We start from the raw sequence: 21,214 nt of genomic DNA on the forward strand, positions 1-21,214 counted from the left end.
CAGATTCTTTATCACTGTGCTACCTGGGAAGGCCAAGTCACTGGGTAATCTACTATAAAAGACCATATGTATGTTTTAAAAAATGATATATTACATAGAAATGTGGAAAAACGTTTGTAACTAAAAATGCATATGAGTGCTCAGTAATGGGCACCTGCTTTCCTTCTGATCAAAGGAACCGGAATAAAGAGCTGGGGCAGATAAGGCCACCAGCGAATGATGCTAGGATACAGGGAGCAAAGAACCAGGGAAGGGGAACCTCAGGTTCTGAAGACAGAAGTCCAAGTCTCTGGCTGATCCCTGACCTACATGTCCATGAGGCAAATAAGTCAGCCTGCAGCTAAGGCTTGAAGAATTGAATGAATCCAAGCAAATAACCAGCACAGATCTTAAAATGACAGTCCAAAAGTTTAAAGCTAAATAAGTCACCTGCTTCCTAAAACAAAATCAATACCCTTTGGAGTAACAGTAAAGTACCCAGAGTCTACATAACATTTACAATGTCCAAAATACAACTCAAAGTCCTGTTACAGAAGAGTCAAGAAAATATGACACATTCCCAAGGAACAAAGAAAAAAAACCAACAGCCACCAACCTCAAGATGCTGAAATGATCAGACAAGGAATGTCTGTTAACTATCCTCTGCCATAGAATGGAAAATACACATGTAGTGAAAGAAGAGAAAAGCAGAGATAGGAAATCTCAGCTAAGAAACAAAACATGCAAACATAAGAAAGAACCAAGTGGAAACGTTAGAAATGAAAAATATCTGAAATGCATTTAGTAAATGGACTTAATGACAGGATGGAACTGATAAAAGAGTCAATGAAACTTGTGAGAAAATTTCAAAAGCTGTATTACATGGGAGGGATTGGCAAATGACAGCCTTCAGGCCACCTGGCCCATGACCAGGGTTTGTTATAAAGTTTTATTTTTCACACTCATTTGTTTGCTCTTCTCCAGGGCTCTTCCCACACCAGGGCAAGGAGCACTTGAATACAAACCACAAAGCCTAAAATATTTACTATCTGGCTCTTTACAAGAAAGCTTAGCCAATTTCCGATAGCCAGTTAATTAAAGGAGTAACAGAAAAAGAGGCACAAGAGATATTTGAAGAAACAACAGCCCAAATTTATCATGCTTTTAGATGAAATATATAACCTTATATCATTAAAAAAAAAAAAAAACTCACCAAAATCTTCACAGAATAAATTTAAAGGCACCACATCCAGACCCTTAAACTTCTGAAAACCAAAGATGAGAAAATCTTTAAAGAAGTCAGATAAAAAGACACAGTATTCACAGTAAAGAAATTATTTGCATGACTACAGGCTTCTTAGGATGACAGAGACTCTGGATAAACACCTGTTAAGCAGTGGAAAACAGAAGCAAAAAAACAAAAATACTGTCAACCTAAAATTGTGTAACCACTGAGAACATTATTCACAAACAAATAGGGACATCTTCAGACACAGAAAACCACAGAAGTCTGTTGTCACCTGATAAAAACAAATGCTAGATTGCCAGGATTAAAGGGAGAAATAAATAATTTAACAGAAACACTTGGCGAATGCAGCACCCCAATCAATAATGGATAGAACAATTAAATATATCAAGAAAGACAGAAAAACACTTCAGTTCAGTTCAGTCTCTCAGTCGTGTCTGACTCTTTGCAACACCATGGACTGTAGCACGCCAGGCTTCCCTGTCCATCACCAACTCCCGGAACTTGCTTAAACTCATGTCCATTGAGTTGGTGATGCCATCCAACCATCTCATCCCCTTCTCCTCCTGCCTTTAATCTTTCCCAGCATCAGGGTCTTTTCCAATGAGTCAGCTCTTCGCATTAGGTGGCCAAAGTATTGGAGCTTCAGTATTAGTCCTTCCAATGAATATTCAGGACTGATTTCCTTTAGAATTGACTAGCTTGATCTCCCTGCAGTCCAAGAGACCCTCAAAAGTCTTCTCCCACATCACAGTTCAAAAGCATCAATTCTTCAGTGCTCTTTCTTTATGGTCCAACTCTCAAATGCATACATGACTACTGGAAAAACCATAGCTTTGACTAGACAGACCTTTGTCAACTAAGTAATGTCTTTGCTTTTTAATATGCCATCTTGGTTTGTCATAGCTTTTCTTCCAAGGAGCAAGCATCTTTTAATTTCATGGCTGCAGTCACCATGTGCAGTGATTTTGGAGGCAAGAAAAGAGTTTGTCACTGTTTCCATTGTTTCCCCACCTATTTGCCATGAAGTGATGGGACTGGGTGCCATGATCTTAGTTTTCTGAATGTTAAGGAAAAAACAGCTTTTTCACTCTCCTCTTTCACTTTTATCAAGAGGCTTTTTAGTTACTCTTCCCTCTCTGCCATTATGGTGGTGTCATCTGCATATCTGAGGTTATTGATATTTCTCCCAGCAACCTTGATTCCAGACTTGTTATTTATCCAGCCCAGTATGTTATATGATGTACTCTGAATGTAAGTTAAATAAGCACAGTGACAATATCTAGCATTGATGTACTCCTTTTCCAATTTTGAACCAGTCTGTTGTTCCATGTCTGATTCTATCTGTTGCTTCTTGACCTGCATAAGATTTCTCAGGAGGCAGGTCAGGTGATCTGGTATTCCCATCTCTTTAAGAATTTTCCAGTTTGTTGTGATCCACACGGTCAAAGGTTTTCACATAGTCAATAATGCAGAAGTAGATATTTTTCTAGAACTCTCTTGCTTTCTTGATGATCCAGTGGATGTTGGCAATTTGATCTCTGACTCCTCTGCCTTTTCTAAATCCAGCTTGAACATCTGGAAGTTTATGGTTCACATACTGTTGAAGCCTGGCTTGGAGAATTTTGAGCATTACTTTGCTAGTGTGTGAGATGAGTGCTATTGTTCAGTAGTCTGAACATTCTTTGGCATTGCCTTTCTTTGGGATTGGAATGAAAACTGACCTTTTCCAGAAAAACACTGAGAAAACAGTATAAATCAGCTAGATCTAACAGACATTTAAACATAGAACATTGTATCCACAATAATGGAATGAATACACATTCTTCTCCAGTGCACACACAACATTCACCTGGCCAGATCAAATGTTAGGGTTAAAAACAAGTCTCAACCACTTTAAAAAATCTTAAAATATGTTCTCCTCTCACAACAAAATGAAATTAGATACCAAAAACAGAACCAAGTTTGGAAGGCTCAAAAATATGTAGAAATTAAATGAGAAGGTCCTAAATAACCAATGGGTCAAAGGAAAAATCATGAGAGAAATTGGTAAACACTTGAAATAACCGAAAACAAAAATACCAAATTTCATGGGATGAAGCTAGAGCTATGCTTAGAAGAAATTTGTAACTGTAAACACATCAAAAAACAGTAAAGACTTCAAATAAATATTCTAATGCTCTAACTAGAGAAATAATAGAGCAAACTGAACCCAAAACAAGCAGAAGGAAACAAATAATTATAGCAGAAATTTTAAAAAGAAAAGAAACACAATGGAGAAACAGCAAAGAAACCAAAAGTTGGTTCTTTGACAAGATCAAAGAAATTGACAAACCTTTAGCTTAAATTGATGAAAACAAAGAGAAAAGCGATACTAATTCATACTAGAAATGAGCTACCACTGACCTTATAAAAATAAAAAGGACTATTATAGAATACTACAACCAAGTGTATGCCAAGGAATTAGATGAACAAACTCCACAAAGACACAAACTATTTAAACTGACTCAAAAATAGAAAACGTGAGTAAACCTGTATCAAGAGACTGAACTACTAATCAAAAACCTTCCCACAGAAAAAGGCCAGGCCCAGATGGCTGCACTGGAGAGAACTCCCAAATGCTTGAGGAACTAACACCAACCCCTATAAACTTCAGAAGACAGAAGAACACAGCCCGACTAATTCTACAATGCCAATACTTCCTGACTTCAAAACCAGAAAAAGTCACTCTAAGAATTGACCAATATACCTTATGAATACAGACACTACAAAAATGAAAATAAAGTATTAGCAAGCTGATCCAGTTAAAAAAAAAGTATACAACATAACCAAGCAGAGTTTATCCCAGGAAAGCAAAGTTAGTTCACTATGTGAAATCAATCTAATACACATTAATGAAATGAATGACAAATATATATATATATCTCACATGAATTTCTCAATAATTGCAGAAAAAGCATTTTGAGAAAACCCAACATCCTTTAAAAATAAACAAATCGAAACAAACAAAAACTAAGAATAGAAGAAAATTTCCTCAACCTGACAAAGTGCACCCATAAAAAAAAAAAAATCCAAAGCTAACATCACACTTAATAAACACAGAAAGCTTCTCTCCTAAGACTGGGAGCCAGACAAGATGTCCACTCTCACTGCTTCTGTTCAACACGGTGCTGGAGCTTACAGTTGGGTCAATTAGAATAGAAAAGGAAATAAAAGGCATCCAGACTGGAAGGGAAGAAGTAAAACTTGTCTCTGTAGACAGATTACACAACACCGTGTACAAAAAAATCCTAAGAAAATCACAAAGACACTTAGCTAATAGCAAGTTCAAAAACTTGCAGGATACAAAATCAATATACAAAAATCAGTTATATTTCTGTATTTTAATAATTGAACAATCTAAAAATGAAATTAAGAAAACAATTCCATTTACAATAGCATCAAAAAGAAAATAAACTGGGAATAAATTTAACCTAGAAGGGGCAAGATTTATACACTGAAAGCTACAAGACCCAACGGAAGAAACCACAGACGAGGAAATACAAACATGGGCACGGATCGCAAGACTGAACAGCAATACCTATGTAATTAGTGACTAAACACAATCTCCGTTAAATACCAGCTGCTCCCGACCCTCCCTCCCCGAAACTGACAAGCAAATCCTAAAATTCATACAGAAGTGAAAGGAGCTGGAAGAAAATCAAAATTGGAGAAGACACACTTCCAACTTCAAAACTTACTGTAAAGCTACAGTAATCAAGTAATCATGAGATTAAAAGGCACGTGCTCTTTGGAAGAAAAGCTATATGACAAACCTAGACAGTGTATTAAAAAGCAGAGATGTCACTTTGCCAACAGAAGTCCATATAGTCAAAGCTATGGTTTTTCCAGTAGCCATGTAGGGATGTGAGAGTTGGACCATAAAGAAGGTTGAGCACTGAAGAATTCATGTTTTCGAATTGTGTTGGAAAAGATTCTTGAGAGTCCCTTGGATAGCAAGGAAATCAGTTAATCCTAAAGGAAATCAACCCTGGATATTCACTGAAAGGACTGACACTCAAGCTACCATATTTTGGCCACCTGATGGGAAGATCTGACTCATTGGAAAAGACCCTGATGCTGGCAAAGACTGAAGGAAGGAGAAAGGGGTGACAGAGGATGAGACGGTTGGATGACATCACTGACTCAATGGACATGAGTTTGAGCAAACTCCAGAATACAGTGAGGGACAGGGAAGCCTGGCGTGCTGCAGTCCATGGGGTTGCAAAGAGTCGGTCACGACTCAGTAACTGGACAATAACAACAGTAATCAAGACAGTGAAGTGCTGGCATTAAACACACAGATCAATGAAACAGAACTGAGAATCCAGAAATACATCCATTTATCTATGGTCAATTAATTTTCAACAAGGACACCAAGATAACTTAATGGGGAAACAACAGTCTATTCAACAAGTGGTACTGGGACAACTGGACAGTCACATATAAAAGTGAAGGTGACGTCACAGTTCACACCATGTGCAAAAACTTAACTCAAGTAAACCACAGACCTAAGTGTTAAGGACAGAACTATAAAACTCTGAGAAGAAAACACAGGTGTAAATTTCCATGCCCTGCAATCAGGCAATCATTTCTTAAATGTGACATTTAAAACTGAAACAACAAAAGAAAAAATAGAAACACTGGGCTTAAAAATTTTTAACTTGTGCTTCAAAGGATACCAACAAGAAAGTGAAAAGACAACCCACAGAAAGGGAGAAAAAGTTTGCAAATAATATGTCTGGTAAGGGTCTTATTATGTTTGCAAATAATATGTATCCAGAATAAAGAACTCTAACTCAAACAAGAAAAATAACTCAACTTTTAAAAAATGGACAGTGTTTGAGTAGACATTTCTCTGAAGATATAGAAATAGCCAATTAAACCACAAAAAGTGTTTCAACATCATTGGTCTCTAAGGAAATACAAGTCAAAACTACAGTGAGATACCACTTCACATCCACAACAATGGCTATCAACATAAAGAGGGATAACAAGCCTCAAACATTACTGGTAGGAATGTAAAATGGTACACCCAATCCAAAAAAACTGGCACTTCTGCAAAATGCTAAACAAATGGCTTCCATATAACTCAGAAATTTCACTCCTAGGTGCATATATACCCAAAAGGATCGAAAATATATATATTCACATGAAAACCTGCACACAAATGTTCATAGCAGCATTACTCAATGGCCAAAAAGTGCAAATAAACCAAATGTCTGCCAACTGATGAAGATAAACAAAACATAGTATTATTCAGCAACTCTTAAGGAATAAAAAACTGACACAGGCTACAACACAAATGAAACTCCAAAACATGATGCCAAGGGAAAGAAATCCAACACAAGAAGCCGCATAATGTCGAGTTCCATTTACGAGAAATGTCCAGACTAGGTAAATCCAAAGACAAAAAGTAGATTGATGGCTGCCAGGGGCTGGGAGTAAGGAGCCCAAGGGGAATGACTGCTAATGGTTATGGAGCTTATTCTGAGGGGATAAAATGTTCCTGGATTAGGTAGTGATAACTGCTACAAACATCTGAATAGAATATAATAAAAACTACTGAAATGTACACCAACAGGGTGAGCTTATAGTATGTGGATTTTATTTAAAAAAAAAAAAAAAAAAAAAGCCAAACATAGCTATTCACACTGAAAGGAAAGAGCAGAAGAAACTCAGATCCTCAGAAATGAAGAGTAAGAGAAAGAATATACGGATAAACATTAGACACTATTTTTTCCTCTTAATTTACTTAAAATACAGACAAGTGTTCAGAGCACAATAACACTGTCTTGTGGGACTGCAGTGCATGGGGTTGAAATCCATACGACCACCCTAACACAGAGGAGGGGGCAGAACTACGGACACACAGTTACCAGGTCTCTATCTGTATCTTACGTGACGTGGTACAATGCTAAGTCTAAGCAGACTCAGAAGTTAAGGATCTATTGTGTAACCCCTAAAGCAATCACTAAAAATAAATAAAAAGAATGGAGAGAATTTTAGTCTAAAAACTAACACATCCAATGATCCCAAACAGCGACGAAAAAGAGAACAAAGGAGCCAATGTGTCTCCCGCCTCTGCCTGGAGGCCAAGAAGGGGTGATGCCCCACGGCTGGGAGCCCACCAACCCCACATCTCAGTCCCAGATGCCGCCCCCCTCACAGGGCTCACGGTCTGTGCGGAAACAGCTGACACCGGGGCTGGGGGAGAGCAGGCACGAGGCCAGAGAGACACAGGAGCTGGCCGAAGGGACACCCACTACCCAAATCTGAATGATCTAAGCACCAGAAAAACAGTGTGAACTATAAGCCGTCGAAAAATACAGGAACCCAGGAGCTGACACTAATCAATCAGTGTGGGAGAAAAAAAGGCTCTTTCTTACAGCACCCAGCTGGGCACAGCCAGAAGCACTGGATTTGGAAAACAGTCATCCTGTAAGACTCAGGGTTAAGGTTCGTTCAGGCAAGAACCATCATGAACGCTACACCTGGGGTCAAGGAAGCAAAAGGTCTATGTGATCTGAATCTGCCTCCCCACAGGCAGCTTATCAGCCTCAAAGGAAACAACAGTCATCACACAGTGGGGAAAAAAACCAGCAACAGCTTGCCTGCTGCTGCTGCTGCTAAGTCACTTCAGTCATATCCCACTCTGTGCGACTCCATAGACAGCAGTCCACCAGGCTCCGCCGTCTCTGGGATTCTCCAGGCAAGAACACTGGAGTGGGTTGCCATTTCCTTCTCCAATGCATGAAAGTGAAAAGTGAAAGTGAAGTCGCTCAGTTGTGTCTGACTCTTAGCGACCCCATGGACTGCAGCCTACCAGGCTCCTCCATCCATGGGATTTTCCAGGCAAGAGTACTGGAGTGGGGTGCCACTGCCTTCACTGAACACCTTGCCAGTTGACCAAAATTCGAATCACCATTAGGAGGCAGATGGAAACTGCAGGCTTCCAGGTAGGCCACACCTCACTCGTGGAGCCTTTTGGGTGGGAAACCACAACCTGAGTCTAATCATGGGGAAATGGGACACATCCGAAATGAAGAAAACTTTGTTTTAAACAAAAGAGGGGAGAGTGAGGCTGGAATCTTAAAAACTGCCCAGACAATGGAAGACAAAGAAATGGAATCTATGCTCACGCCTCACTGTTAAAAGTTTTTTAATTAACAGGTTTAATTTTTTCAGAGCAGCTTCACACAGCAACAGCCAAATTCTACGCCTTATATTTTGCATTACTGTTTTCATGTAAATTTACTCTAGTTTTCTAGAAAATCAGCAGTGTGACTCATTTACATCTGGATTTCAGTAAACTTGATTTGTATCATTGATACCTCACTCTCTCTGATCTCAACCTCCTCTTGACTATTCCTGCATGGGTTCAATTGTGTCCCCTAAATTCACGTGAAGTCCTAACGCCCAGGCCCAAAGGACGTGACTACAGTTGGAAATGGGGCCTTGAAGGAGATAGTGAAGGTTGAATGAGGTCACTGGGGGTGGGTAACCCAGTAAGATTAGTGTCCTTAAAAAACAGATGACACAGAAACAGTCAGACCAAGGGAAGACAGAAACAAGATGGCCATCGGCAAGCCGAGGGGCGAGGCCTCAGAAGAACCCAACGCTGTGGACACCTTCGTTGTGGACTTCTAGCCTCCAGAAGTCTGAGAGATACATTTCTGCTGCTTAAGCCCACTGTCTGTGGTGTCTGTTACAGACTGGCCACATTAGTAGACTAACAATCTGCTTCTCTGTTCCCTCAATACATCACACAGACTCTGTCTCAGGGTCTCTGGGCAGGCTGGGAGTTACACCACGCCTGTCTTTCATCCTAGGAAACTGAGGATGTCAAATGCCCCCAGTAAGAGGCAGACAAAAGATGGAAACAAAACTTATCTAGTTCTGTGATTCATGCAAAATATCTCCACACTCTACCAAAACTAGATAACTTAAGGGAAAAAAAAAAAAAAAAAACCACAGGAGAAAAGACTCACTTTTCAACCCAAAGCACTGAGACGAGCTTCACACCTCTCTTCTGTGCTTTTTCCCAGGTGCTCTGGTACCCGTCTTTGAACACCACATGAGTTACTTGTTTGTTAAAAGTTTTTGAAACCTGCAGACAAAAGGCAGAAAACAAAGGTAAACTTATTACTATTTGTATAAGTTTCTTAAGTACCAGCCAGTGTCACTCTTGTACACACTTACCAAAAAAGCAACAAAACAATTAGCAAATAGTATCAACCAATATATACAATAGTATACACAAATAGTATCAACCAATATATACAATAGTATACACAAATAGTATCAACCAATATATACAATAGTATACACAAATAGTATCAACCAATATATACAATAGTATACACAAATAGTATCAACCAATATATACAATAGTATACACAAATAGTATCAACCAATATATACAATAGTATACACAAATAGTATCAACCAATATATACAATAGTATACACAAATAGTATCAACCAATATATACAATACATTCCCACCACTTGTTTATTCCAGGACTGCAAAGCTGGTTAGAACAAAAAGTCAATCATTATTATTCACTTCATTAACAAAGTAAAAGAGAAAAATCATAGCCATCTCAATTACATGACAAAAATGTGTTAAAGTTAAAAAGTTTATTAATGAGGAAAATTCACAGTATATTAGGATCTGAAAGCTGGTATAAGACTGCATGATGGGATATGCTAAAACACTTCTGTTTTCTCCACTCTATCCAACTGGCTCCAGCCAGGGCAGTATGTCAAGAAAAGAAAAAGTGTTAGGATTAGAAAAAAATAAGACAGTCCTGTGCACGTAACAATCAATTGTGCACACTGTTAAAAATCCCCAAAATGCCACAGAATTCACAAGAGCTTGGTAAGTTTTCTAGACACAGGGTGGATATGCAAAAATGAACTAGTTCTATATAACAGCAACAGGAAAAAGAATTCAAAAGATACCATTCTTAACAACAACAAAAATGAACAGAGAAAATCATAAAACATCACTGAGAAAATGAAAGAAACTCAAATCAACAAAGGCATACATCATGCTGATGCTTTAGAAGATTTCAGTGTATAAAAATGTCAGTTTTCTCCACACTGATCTGTTGTTCTCTATCCAATACTGATCAAGATCCCAAAAAAGCTTTAGGTTGCAAACGGACAAACCAGTTTCATAATGTATCTGGAAAAGCAAAAGGCTAGAAACGCCAGAACCCCTTGACTTGAAGAACAAAGGGGAAGATTTACTATAAAGAGTAATTAAGACAGGGTGGTCTGTCATGAGAACAGACTATATGGGTACTAAAACCTGACTAATGACAAAGGTGTCACTGTGCTAAAGGACAGTCTTTTCAATAAATGGTGTTGAGACAATCAATCATCCACTGGGAAAAAAAAATGAAACTACTTCATACCACATACAAAAACTAATTTCAAATGTACTGTAAATCTAAATGTGAAAGGCAAAATGATAAAGCTTCTGGAAAATAAGAGACAAATTCCCATAACCACCATATAGAAATAGATTTTTTAAAACACGATACACACACAGAAGCTTACCATAAAGAACAAACTACCATTATCATCAAAAGATGCCATTAAGAACGTGAAAAGGCAAGCCACAGGCAAAAAATATTGCAATTCACATGGCCGACAAAGGGGTCAACTGAAAAGTATAAAGAACGCTTACAAATCAAGAAGAAAAAGAAATACCCAATGCAAACATGAGGTGGAGACTTGAACAGGGTCTTCAAAGTAAGTATGGGAAGATATGCAGGAAAATGCAAATTCACACCAGACTGATACACCACCAGAAACACACTGTGATGGCCGAAGGTAAAGAGACAAAACTAAGCATACACAGCAGTGGGGCTTTTATATTCTGACAGAATTATAAACTGATTCAAACACGGCAGAAAGCTGCTAGGAAATCACTGATAGCTTTCTCAGATGTGAAACAGTCTTCTGTCACACAGAAGGCGTCTTTGTTCTAAAAGATGCAGGCTAAATATATTTAGGACAAATTATGGTACCTGCAACTTACTTTTGAATAGTTTCAGGAGAAAAATACATATATTGTTTAGAGAGATGGGAGTTCAAGCAAGAATGTTAATTGTTGGGTCCATATTCGCCATACTATTCTTTCAGCTTTTCTATTTGAAAGATTTCTAAATAAAAGGTGGGGGGCGGGTGGAATTCAAGAGATCCAAGACCTTAATACTACTCTCAAAAGCCATTTTGCCAGCTCCTATGTTCCACAGCTTTTTCTTGTCACAATAACACTTGGAGCCCAAGTATGTGGCTGGTATCATCAAGCGGAAAACCTCCCAAAATCCTAATGGATTTACCGTCCAATTTATCAGGAAAAAAGTTGTCTTCTCAGGTTCAAAAGCAAACGCCGGGCCCTGCCTTCTGACTGTCACCCTAATCTGCTCTTGGGTCTTTCCCCTGCTCACTAGGTCAGGTACCAGGATGAGTCAAACGAAACTCAGGAGCAGGCACTCTGCCTGAGGGAGAACGCTGCCCTCCAGTTTATGTTATGCCCTGACCATCCCTAATCCTTGCCCTGGCTTCAGTGGTATCATACCTGTGTTACCTCTCCTTTCACCAGCCGGCCTGCCCCCCTCCCCCAAGACCCCCAGCCCCAACTCCACGAAATCGGCTCACATCTGAACCCCAGCTTCGAGCTGCTGCCTTCACCACCCCATTCCTCAGGTCTCCATGATTCCCTTAACCCAGCTCACTGAACATGGTGACACTCAACAATGACCTTACAGCTTTCACGCCTAAAGAATACATCCCAATCCTAACTTTTCTTAAACTTAGGCGGCGTTTTAAAATTTCCATCTTTGAAGTCTGTCCCTCCTCCCACTTCAGGCATGTTTTCTGGATTCTCCTGGCATCCTTCTCACTCTCAGTCCCTGGGTCCATGACTCCCATTCCAGCCCTGGAAATACTAAACAGGCTCCACCTTCAGCACTTTTCATTCTAACCACCTGGGTAGTCAGCACACCTGACTCTTACGTCCCTGATGCCTAAAACAGTATCTCTAGCCCTGACAATCTCAAGTTCCAGATTTGTACATCCAAATGTCTATCAGGTACTTCCAATATACCCCAAATTCACAACTTTTCCCTTTAAAAACTGTTCCTTTTCCTGTATTCCACACTTTGATGAAGAGTATCAAGCATGTGAACAGCCAGTGGCAGGATCCGTGTTTCCATCCTGGAGCTCTCCTGTTGCGTCACTCCCAAGCCGTTCTCAATTGAGAACCCCAGCTGTTCTCAACTCCTCATAGCATGGTTCTCTCCTTTTTTCTTCTGCCACTTACCCACTGTCCTCTTTGTCCATCGTGCTCTAAGTAAAAACTCCCAAAATAAGAAAATGCAAATAGATCTCCTTATGTTTCAGACGACTGTTAGGTGCAGCAGTGGTAAAATGAACTTCTTACCTTCGCCCCCAAATCCATGAGTTGACTCCTAAAGGTCTTGGAGTAATTTTCTGTCCCATTGGCTGACCACACTTCAACATACGCCACAACATCTGAAAACAAAGAAAATGCTAGCATGAAATATATCTAATATACCCTCCCCCAAAGATTTCAACAGATTTTTCTCCTGTTCTATTCACATTAAAAAGTAAATTTAAAATTTCTTCTGTTTAAAAGTGCCATCAGATCCTTTCAAATTTCAAGGGAAAAACAACTTTACTCATACATTACAGTTTACATTCTCAACTCTTCCCAAATTCTTACACCAAGCCTAACTTTCTAGTTTTCTGTAAAGGACCAGAGAGCAATTATCTTAGGCTTTGAGGGCCAAACCACCACCCAGTTTGAAGGTTGCAGTACAAAAGCAGTCAAATACATCAACGAGCAAGCATAACTGCGTTCCAACAAAACTTTATGGAAAATGAAGTCTGAATTTGATAATAGATTTCATCTGTCCTCCTCCTTTGGTTCCTCCCACCCCCTCAACCATTTAAAAAAGTAAAGGGCACTTTTAGTTTGTAGGTCCTGCAAAAACACGGCCAACAGGCAAAACTTTGCGGGGCAGGGAACACAGTTTACGAAACCCTCCCTGCTCAAAGCCTGGTGTCTTTCAGGCGTGCCTGGAGGGAATCATTTCTCATTGAGAGGTTCTGGTTACACTAACAGAGAACAGGGAGAAGAGTTACTGGTTCTTCTTCTAATTTCACTAGAGCCCCCTCCCCGCAAATCCACCGGGCCATACAAAGACGCCAGAGCCCAAGAAAAGCTGAAAACCAACCCCCCGGGGCCTCCCAGCCCTTCGCGTGTCTGAGCCACGCGCCTGACCCGGCCCAGGTGGGGCGGCGCGGGCCCTGGGCTCGGAGACGGACCCCCCACCCGTTACGGGCGGTCCCAGCGCTGGGCTCGAGGACAGACCCAGCCTCCTCCCGGCAGCCGGGCTGGCGACCCCGCGGGCGCCGCGACCTGGGCGCCCTTCCTGAGGCCCGGCCGCCGCTGCGCCGGCTCGGCCCCCGCCTGCTCACCTTTTAGGACCGGGCCCCGGAGGTTCCCGGGGGCCGCCATGACGGGCAGCGGGGACGCGCAAGCGTGACGCAGTGGTGGCAGCGCGCGTGCGCAGGGCGGGCTCTGCGGAAATCCGCCTGTCCGCGTCCTCTGAGCAACCAATAGGGGGCGGGGGGCGGGACCAAGACCCCCAACTCCGCGCGGGCAATGGAGGCAGGTTCTGTCTGGTCGTACCTACACGGCGCGTCAGCTCCTGCGTGGAGACCCAGGGTCTCCGGTTCACGCGGGAGGTCCCCCTAGCCGGGCTGTCTCCCTGAAGCCCTACAGCTCGTAAATCCCAGAGGGAGAGGGGGAGCCTGACCTCAGGAGTAGCCTGGCCGCCTGGTCCCTTATCTTCTGGGTTTCAAACCTCCCGCCAGCCCGGGAGCCCCGCCCCCGCCGCGCAGGCCCGCCTCGAGGGCTGCGCGCATGCGTCCGGCGGGAGCTTGTCCCAACCCTACAGTTTCCCTGCAGTGACGTGTAGGAAGGGTCGACTGTTGCCCCCCGAGTTGATAAGCGTTCTCTGTTTAATCTTCCCGAAACACTGAGTTAGTTAAAGGACCTGTGTTGTCTGTATTAAAGAAGGAACCACCGAACGTGTGAAAAGTTTCATTTTTAATGATTTCAATACCATTTTTGTGTTCTAGCATGTAGTATATAGTCTATTACCAGACGTAAAGAAAAATAACCTTAAGGGAGTTCCCTTATAATCAGATGGTTGAAGTACAGGCTTCATTTAGAAATCAGACTGGACTTGGAGTTTGGGGACTGATATCAGCCACTCCAGGGCAGAAAGGCCTGCATTCCATGGGGGGCAAAAATCTGACAGGACTGAGCAATTGGACACCACCACCAATCAGCCACTAACTAGCTATGAGATGTTAATGAGTTACTAACACTCTCCAAGTTTCATTTTCTTGTAAAAAAGCATTAGTAATAGTAGAGATAATAGCTAACATTTAATGAACACTTGGGTTTCCTATGTGGCTCAGTGGGTGAAGAATCCTCCTGCAATGCAGGAGACCCAGGGTTGGATCCCTGGGTCAGGAAGATCCCCTGGAGGAGGAAATGGCAACCCACTCCAATATTCTTGCCTGGAAAATCCCATGGACAGAGGAGCCTGGCAGGCTACAATTCATAGGGTCTCAGAGGTTGGACATGGCTGAGCACAGCATACAGCGCAGTAAACACTTATGTAAATGGTGTATTATCAAAGGTTAGGTGTGTTATCAAATTTAATCCTACTTAGGAGGTGAGTGTTATTATATAGCACTTACATGTATTTTCCTCCTGGATTCTCCCTAAAATTCTATTATTTTATAGGCATTTATTATTGTAATCTGGAGACTAACCATTGAAGCCTCCTTTGTACCCTTCCCAACTCCTTTACAATTAAAAATGCTTTCTCTTTTATACTTTGTATCACTTCAAGCTTACAACAGTTTCTGTTAAGCAATATTATACAATTTATACAATAAGTAATCAGGTTCAAGAGAGGTTACCTGACTAGTGCAAAGTAACAAACAATTACTAACAGCTAAAACTTGTTGAAGCCAAAAACAATACCTTTAGTTCTTTTTACTATAGTCAGCAGAAGGATATGTGTCCAAAAATATGGACTGCTCTCCTTTCTTTCATTCATTCATTCATTCAACCCTAATTGTTAAATCAGCCGTTAATAGGGTCCAGGGAGCCCACTGTGGTTCTAAAGAATTATGTTGAGTATGTGCATCCACCAAACCCCGCTTCCTGGACTCAAATCTTTGATCAATACATATATCATTATCACACCTAATAAATTCTACCCTGAGGAAATGGGGACACAGTCTACCTGGGAGTGTGAACTCAGCTCAAGAAGAATAACAAATAACAAAAAGTGTTAAACTATGGTTAATTCTAATGCATATTGATTGCACAAATAAAAATAACATAAAATAACATAAAAATAGATTGTTTAAAACAAAAATATTAGTCACATGAGGTTTCAATACTATGTACAGAGTCCCCCCGCACTTCTATCCAAAGTTTCAATTACCTTCTTCTCATTTGGTTGCCCACCTCTTCACCCCAGAAGGAGACGCTGTTCATCTAAACTATGGACGTCTCATCCTTAAGAACAAAGTTAAACTACTGGGTTCAAAGAAACATGGCCTTTACACTAATATGCTCTAGTTTTATTTTTCGTGGTTGCATTTCTATGTAGAGTTTCTAATAAAACAACCTAGAGAAATGATCTAGTAAAGTCTGAAATAAGTTACCTGTGCTTCTTCATTTTTGCTCTCTGCAAAAGTATAAAAAATGAAAGCCAGTTTTTTTCCTCTGCCAGTGCTCACCTGTAATAAAAGGGATAAACACTCAAAGCCCTTTTATATGCACTCAGGACAAAGGTAGACTGAAAATATTGACTTCCCTGAGCTGTGCACTTCAGCTCAGCAGGAGGTGCGTTTTCAGAGGTTTCTCCCTGACAACGTGACAACCTTCCTACAGGCATCAGGATGAGCGCGTCGCTGAGAAGTCCTGGCAGACCAGTCGGATAAAAGGCTCAGAGCTTCAGAAGGAAACGCAGGTGCCCAGAGTCTGAAGTTCCCTCTAGACTCTTCCATTCTCAACAGTACTGCATCAACATTTAGGGCAGAGGTGGGTCTGGTTTCCTAGAAATGCATGAATTTCAAAGGTGAGGCATGGATCACTGAGTTACATTTTTTAAAAAAATGTTTCTACAAAACCTTAAAAAAAAAAGAAGACAGTGCAGAGAGATTTAACTAGCACACACTGTCTGATAGAAAACTTTAAAACTTTGTAATTTCTCAGTGAAAATACACATCTCTTAATTATTAGTATTAGAAGGGAATTTGACATCTTTTTGGACTAATAATAGCAAATTATGCTTTTCTCAAACTAACATTTTAAAAATAAAGGTTTCATGTGTTTTCAAATGAGAATATTATTTGATGATACAGAGTAACTAACATGCTTGTCCTCAAAAACATTGAAAAAATTGCAAAAACCATGTACACATGAATTGAGATAAATGAATAACTGAAAGAGAAGAAAAGCAGTGGCAAAGGCAATGAAAGCTGAAATGATCTGCAAGAACAATAATGGATTATTTTGGCTTTCTATCTTTGTCACGTTTTACAGCAATAAAAATGGAACTTTATAGCTGACTGAAGAAGTAATGTTCTTATCCTAATTAACTCAAATATGAGTTCAAATAAGATAAGGATTCTTTACAAGAGTTTTTACCTAGGCCAGCCACTTTGCTTCAGTTCAAATACATGGCCCATTATCTTTATTTCTCCCAGGATCTCTGTAGAATTAAATCAGAAAACCCGCACAATACTGCCCCTCTGTGAGTAGATGAAATGTAGCAAGACACATCTCTAGGGAAATGCTTCTTTGCTAGTGCTGGCTTTTTTTTTTTTAAGTAGTTATTTTCAGTTACCTTAGTAATTGTAATTTTTTTTTTTTGGCGGGGGGCATTCCTCGTGGCATGTGGGATCTTAGTTCACTGACCAGGGATCAAACCTGTGGCCCCTAGTAGTCTTAACCCCTGACACCCAGGGAAGTCCCAGTAATTGAAATTTTAAAATTTAAGTCAGCATCTCTCTCCACCGCTTGTTGTTTTCACCGCACTTAGTATCGACCTCGTCCTTCATTTGTCCACAGATGTTTGCCCTGCCAGTGTTCTTGCCTGGAGGATCCCATGGCCAGATGAGCCTGGTGGGCTACAGTCCATAGGGTGGCAAAGAGTTGGACGTGGCTGAAGAGACTTAACACACTTATAGCGTATCCAATGACCACAGACTTAGGAAAGGGAGTAGACACACCATTAGGAAGCAGGTTGTTTCAAAGAATTTTCTGTGGCCTGTAGCATTTGCCCCTCAACACCCTGATTCCGACTCAAAACTAAATTGCCTGAAATCCTTTTTAAAAGCAAAACCCAAAAACTGAGCCCCGCAGGAAAATGCTTATAATATATTGTTAAACTGAAAAAAAGCAGGACACCAGAATACATATGGTATGACCTCAAATTTGTTTAAAAAAAAAAAAAAAGGTCTTTATTCAGGGGCTCTATTCAAGCCAAGACACATCAGTACAGTGACATGACTTCCTGAAATACTGGATATTCGGCACCATTTGGAAGCCAGCTGGGGTCTTGAACCACCTTAGGCTTTCTGCCTGCTCCCTCCCAACAGTATCTCTACCTCTTTCTGTCTTGCTTGCCCTGATCCAGCAGCTAGAAGGTTAACACTAGGCCCTGTCAAGAGGCCTTGGGGTCCCTCCAAACCTCCTGGTGTCCCTTATCACTGGTAGCTGCCTTGGCCCTTTCTTTTTTAAAGAACTCTCTAGTATGTGAAAGTGACAGTCACTCAGTTGTGTCCAACTCTTGGTGACCCTGTGGTCTGTAGCCCGCCAGGCTCCTCTGTCCATGGAATTCTCCAGGCAAGAATACCGGAGTGTAACCACTGGCCATACTGGCTGCCAAATACTTTTTATATATTATGACTGTTTGTATGCAGAAGTAATTGCTTTTTTTAACCCCCATTACTCAACCTACCATCAATTACTCTTGCCTCCTAAAACAGATTTTAATTTCTGTCCAGAATAAAGACGCCTTTGTTCCCTCACCCACTCTTCCCCCCCCTCACTTCCTCGCTCTTCCCTTCCTTCCTCCTCCCCTTCACTCCCTCCTCCTCTCTCCCTCTTTCTCCCTTTCTCAAGTGACTCTCAGTCTCACTCCCCGCTTCCTTATTCAACAACAGTTGGAGGACAAATTCTCCAGGAGGAGCCAGGCTCATGCCAACACAGAGCCCAGGCAATCAGACCCCCGGGAAGGCCAACGGGGAGAACAGTGGAAGGCTTCTATCCCAACATCCAGATTAGCCTAGGGGAGAGATGGTTCTGGATGCAGACGGTGGAGGACCACAAGGGTAGAACTGGGAAGACACGTTAGATGCTGCTTCCGGGACCAGGCAGGAGTTGATGGTGTTTGGGAAGGGGCTGCTGTCAGAGGGGCCGCGGAGATGCTGCTGATGTGACCCGATCACCCCACTCCCGAATCCCCGCGTGCCTGCCCTCCACTGAAGGCCTGGCTGGGAGGTGACCCCTCAACACCCGCCCCCTGGCCAATGACTGTCCCTCGAGTCAGGGAGGCTGAGTGCAAAAGCCCTGCTCCCTCTTTCCAGGCAGGACCCAGAATCACTGGATGATTCGTCACCCCAGAGCCCCCTGTGGAGTCAGGCTGAAGTGGAAGGTCACCTGCTCGCCTTGCTCTGCTCCTCTGCTGACCCTGCCGCCTTACCCCTGCTCCTGTCCTCTGCCACTGGGAACAGAGCAGCCCTGACCTCTATGACTTCAGACCACAGGACAGTCTGGTGGTGTGTGAGCTCCTCACATGCACTCCCCAGTGCAGTCATGCTCAGGGGGCAGGCAGCGGGCCCTGGGCCCCCCAGAACCCTCTCGAGGCTCCTCCAGGCCTCTGAGTTGCACTGGCTAAAGGCCTGGGGCTTCCTCTGCATCTCCTTCCACTCAGCCACCCCAAGAGACTGATGCAGGGCTTCCCCAAAGCCAGGTGGTCCCAGGATAGCTAGGCATTTTCCCTCTTTTCTGGAGTATAGTTGACTTACAATGCTGTATTTGTTAGTTTCAGGTATCCAGCAAAGTGAATCACTTATATATATAACTGATTCACGCTATATATATATATCAGTTATATATAACTCATATATAGTTATATACACAGAAGAACTATACAAAAGAAAGATTCACAGAAGAATTATACAATAAAAATCTTCATGACCCAGATAACCACGATGGTGTGATCACCCACCTAGAGCCAGACATGCTGAAACATGAAGTCAAATGGGCCGTAGGAAGCATTACTGTGAACAAAGCTAGTAGACGGGATGGAATTCCAGTTGAGCTATTTCAAATCCTAAAAGATGATGCTGTAAAAGTGCCGCATTCAGTATGCCAACAAATTTGGAAAACTCAGTGGTGGCCACAGGACTGGAAAAGGTCAGCTTTCATCCCAATCCCAAAGAAAGGCAATGCCAAAGAATGCTCAAACTACCACACAACTGCACTCATCTCACACGCTAGTAAAGTAATACTCAAAATTCTCCAAGACAGGCTGCGTGAGCCATGAACATCCAGATGTTCAAGCTGGATTTAGAAAAGGCAGAGAACCAGAGATCAAATTGCCAACATCTGTTGGATCCCTGAGAAAGCAAGAGAGTTCCATAAAAACATCTACTTCTGGTTTATTGATTACACACAAGCCTTTGACTGTGTGGATCACAGCAAACTGGAAAATTCTTAAAGAGATGGGAGTACCAGACCACCTGACCTGCCTCCTGAGAAATCTGTATGCAGGTTAAGAAGCAACAGTTAGAACTGCACATGGAACAACAGACTGGTTTCAAATCAGGAAAGGAGTTCATCAAGACTGTATATTGTCACCCTGTTTATTCAGCTTATATGCAGAGTACATCATGAGAAATGCTGGGCTGGATGAAGCACAAGCTGGAATCAAGATTGCCAGGAAAAATATGAATAACCTCAGCTATGCAGATGACAGCACCCTTATGGCAGAAAGCTATAAAAGAAAGAACTAAATGAGCCTCTTTAGAAAGAACTAAAGAGCCTCTTGATGAAAGTGAGAGAGGAGAGTGAAAATGTTGGCTTAAAATTCAACATTCAAAAAACTATGATCATGGCATCCTGTCCCATCACTTCATGGCAAATAGATGGGGAAACAATGGAAACAGTGACAAACTTTCTTTTCTCTCAGAGGGTGAGATGGTTGGATGGCATCACTGACTCTGGACATGAGTTTGACCAAGCTCCAGGGGTTGGCGAAGGTCAGGGAAGCCTGGCGTGCTACAGTCCACGGGGGTCACAAAGAGTCGGACACAATTGAGTGAATGAACTGAACTGAATCACCTGTTTGGCTCAGTAGCACCCAGCTCCCATCCCTTATGGCCAAAAGTCACTTCATTAACAAAACAAAAGACAACTTTGTCACTCTCACCTCGGGAAATTCCAAGGTTTTAGGAACATTGCACTAAAAAAAATGATAAAGATCAAATCAGTTATTCTGATTACCAATAGCACTATCTCAGATAAAAAGTTCAATGGTGTTAAGTATAAGCTATGCTTTGGATCACTTTGTTGTGCAAGGCATAGTGTTAAATGTATTTGCTTTTTTTTTCTCTCTCGCAACACTAACTATAACTTCTAACTAACACTAACTTCATTTTGCCATCTCCTGGCAACTACTCTGTTTTTTGTGTCCATGAATTTGACTCCCCTGGGAACCTCAGATCCTTCAGTTCAGTTGATCAGTCATGTCTGACTCTTTGCCACTCTGTGGACTGCAGCATACCAGGCCTCCCTGTCCATCTC

The 21,214-nt window shown here is 41.7% G+C and overlaps 1 protein-coding gene across 10 annotated transcripts in view; it reads right to left on the minus strand.

Annotated features, from left to right (window-relative positions):
• The window catches only part of MCPH1 (microcephalin 1), a 220,807-nt gene extending 206,602 nt beyond the window's left edge, over window positions 1-14,205 (minus strand). For 6 of the 10 annotated variants that reach the window (XR_011485191.1, XM_070460139.1, XM_070460145.1 and 3 more), the window contains exons 1-3: window positions 13,786-13,885; window positions 12,725-12,816; window positions 9,256-9,374 (exon numbers count right to left, since the gene is read on the minus strand). Coding sequence is in view for 6 of the 10 variants with exons in the window: in XM_070460139.1 (XP_070316240.1) it covers window positions 9,256-9,374; window positions 12,725-12,816; window positions 13,786-13,825 (251 nt within the window). In the remaining 4 variants the exon portion in view is untranslated. Of the gene's footprint in view, window positions 1-9,255; window positions 9,375-12,724; window positions 12,817-13,785; window positions 13,886-14,126 lie in introns of those variants that run through there. The other 4 variants (XM_070460143.1, XM_070460142.1, XM_070460140.1 and 1 more) reach the window with 3 other exon arrangements.
• Window positions 14,206-21,214: the final 7,009 nt, after the last annotated feature.

This window comes from Odocoileus virginianus, chromosome 32, assembly GCF_023699985.2.
Source record: "Odocoileus virginianus isolate 20LAN1187 ecotype Illinois chromosome 32, Ovbor_1.2, whole genome shotgun sequence".
Lineage (NCBI taxonomy): Eukaryota > Metazoa > Chordata > Mammalia > Artiodactyla > Cervidae > Odocoileus > Odocoileus virginianus.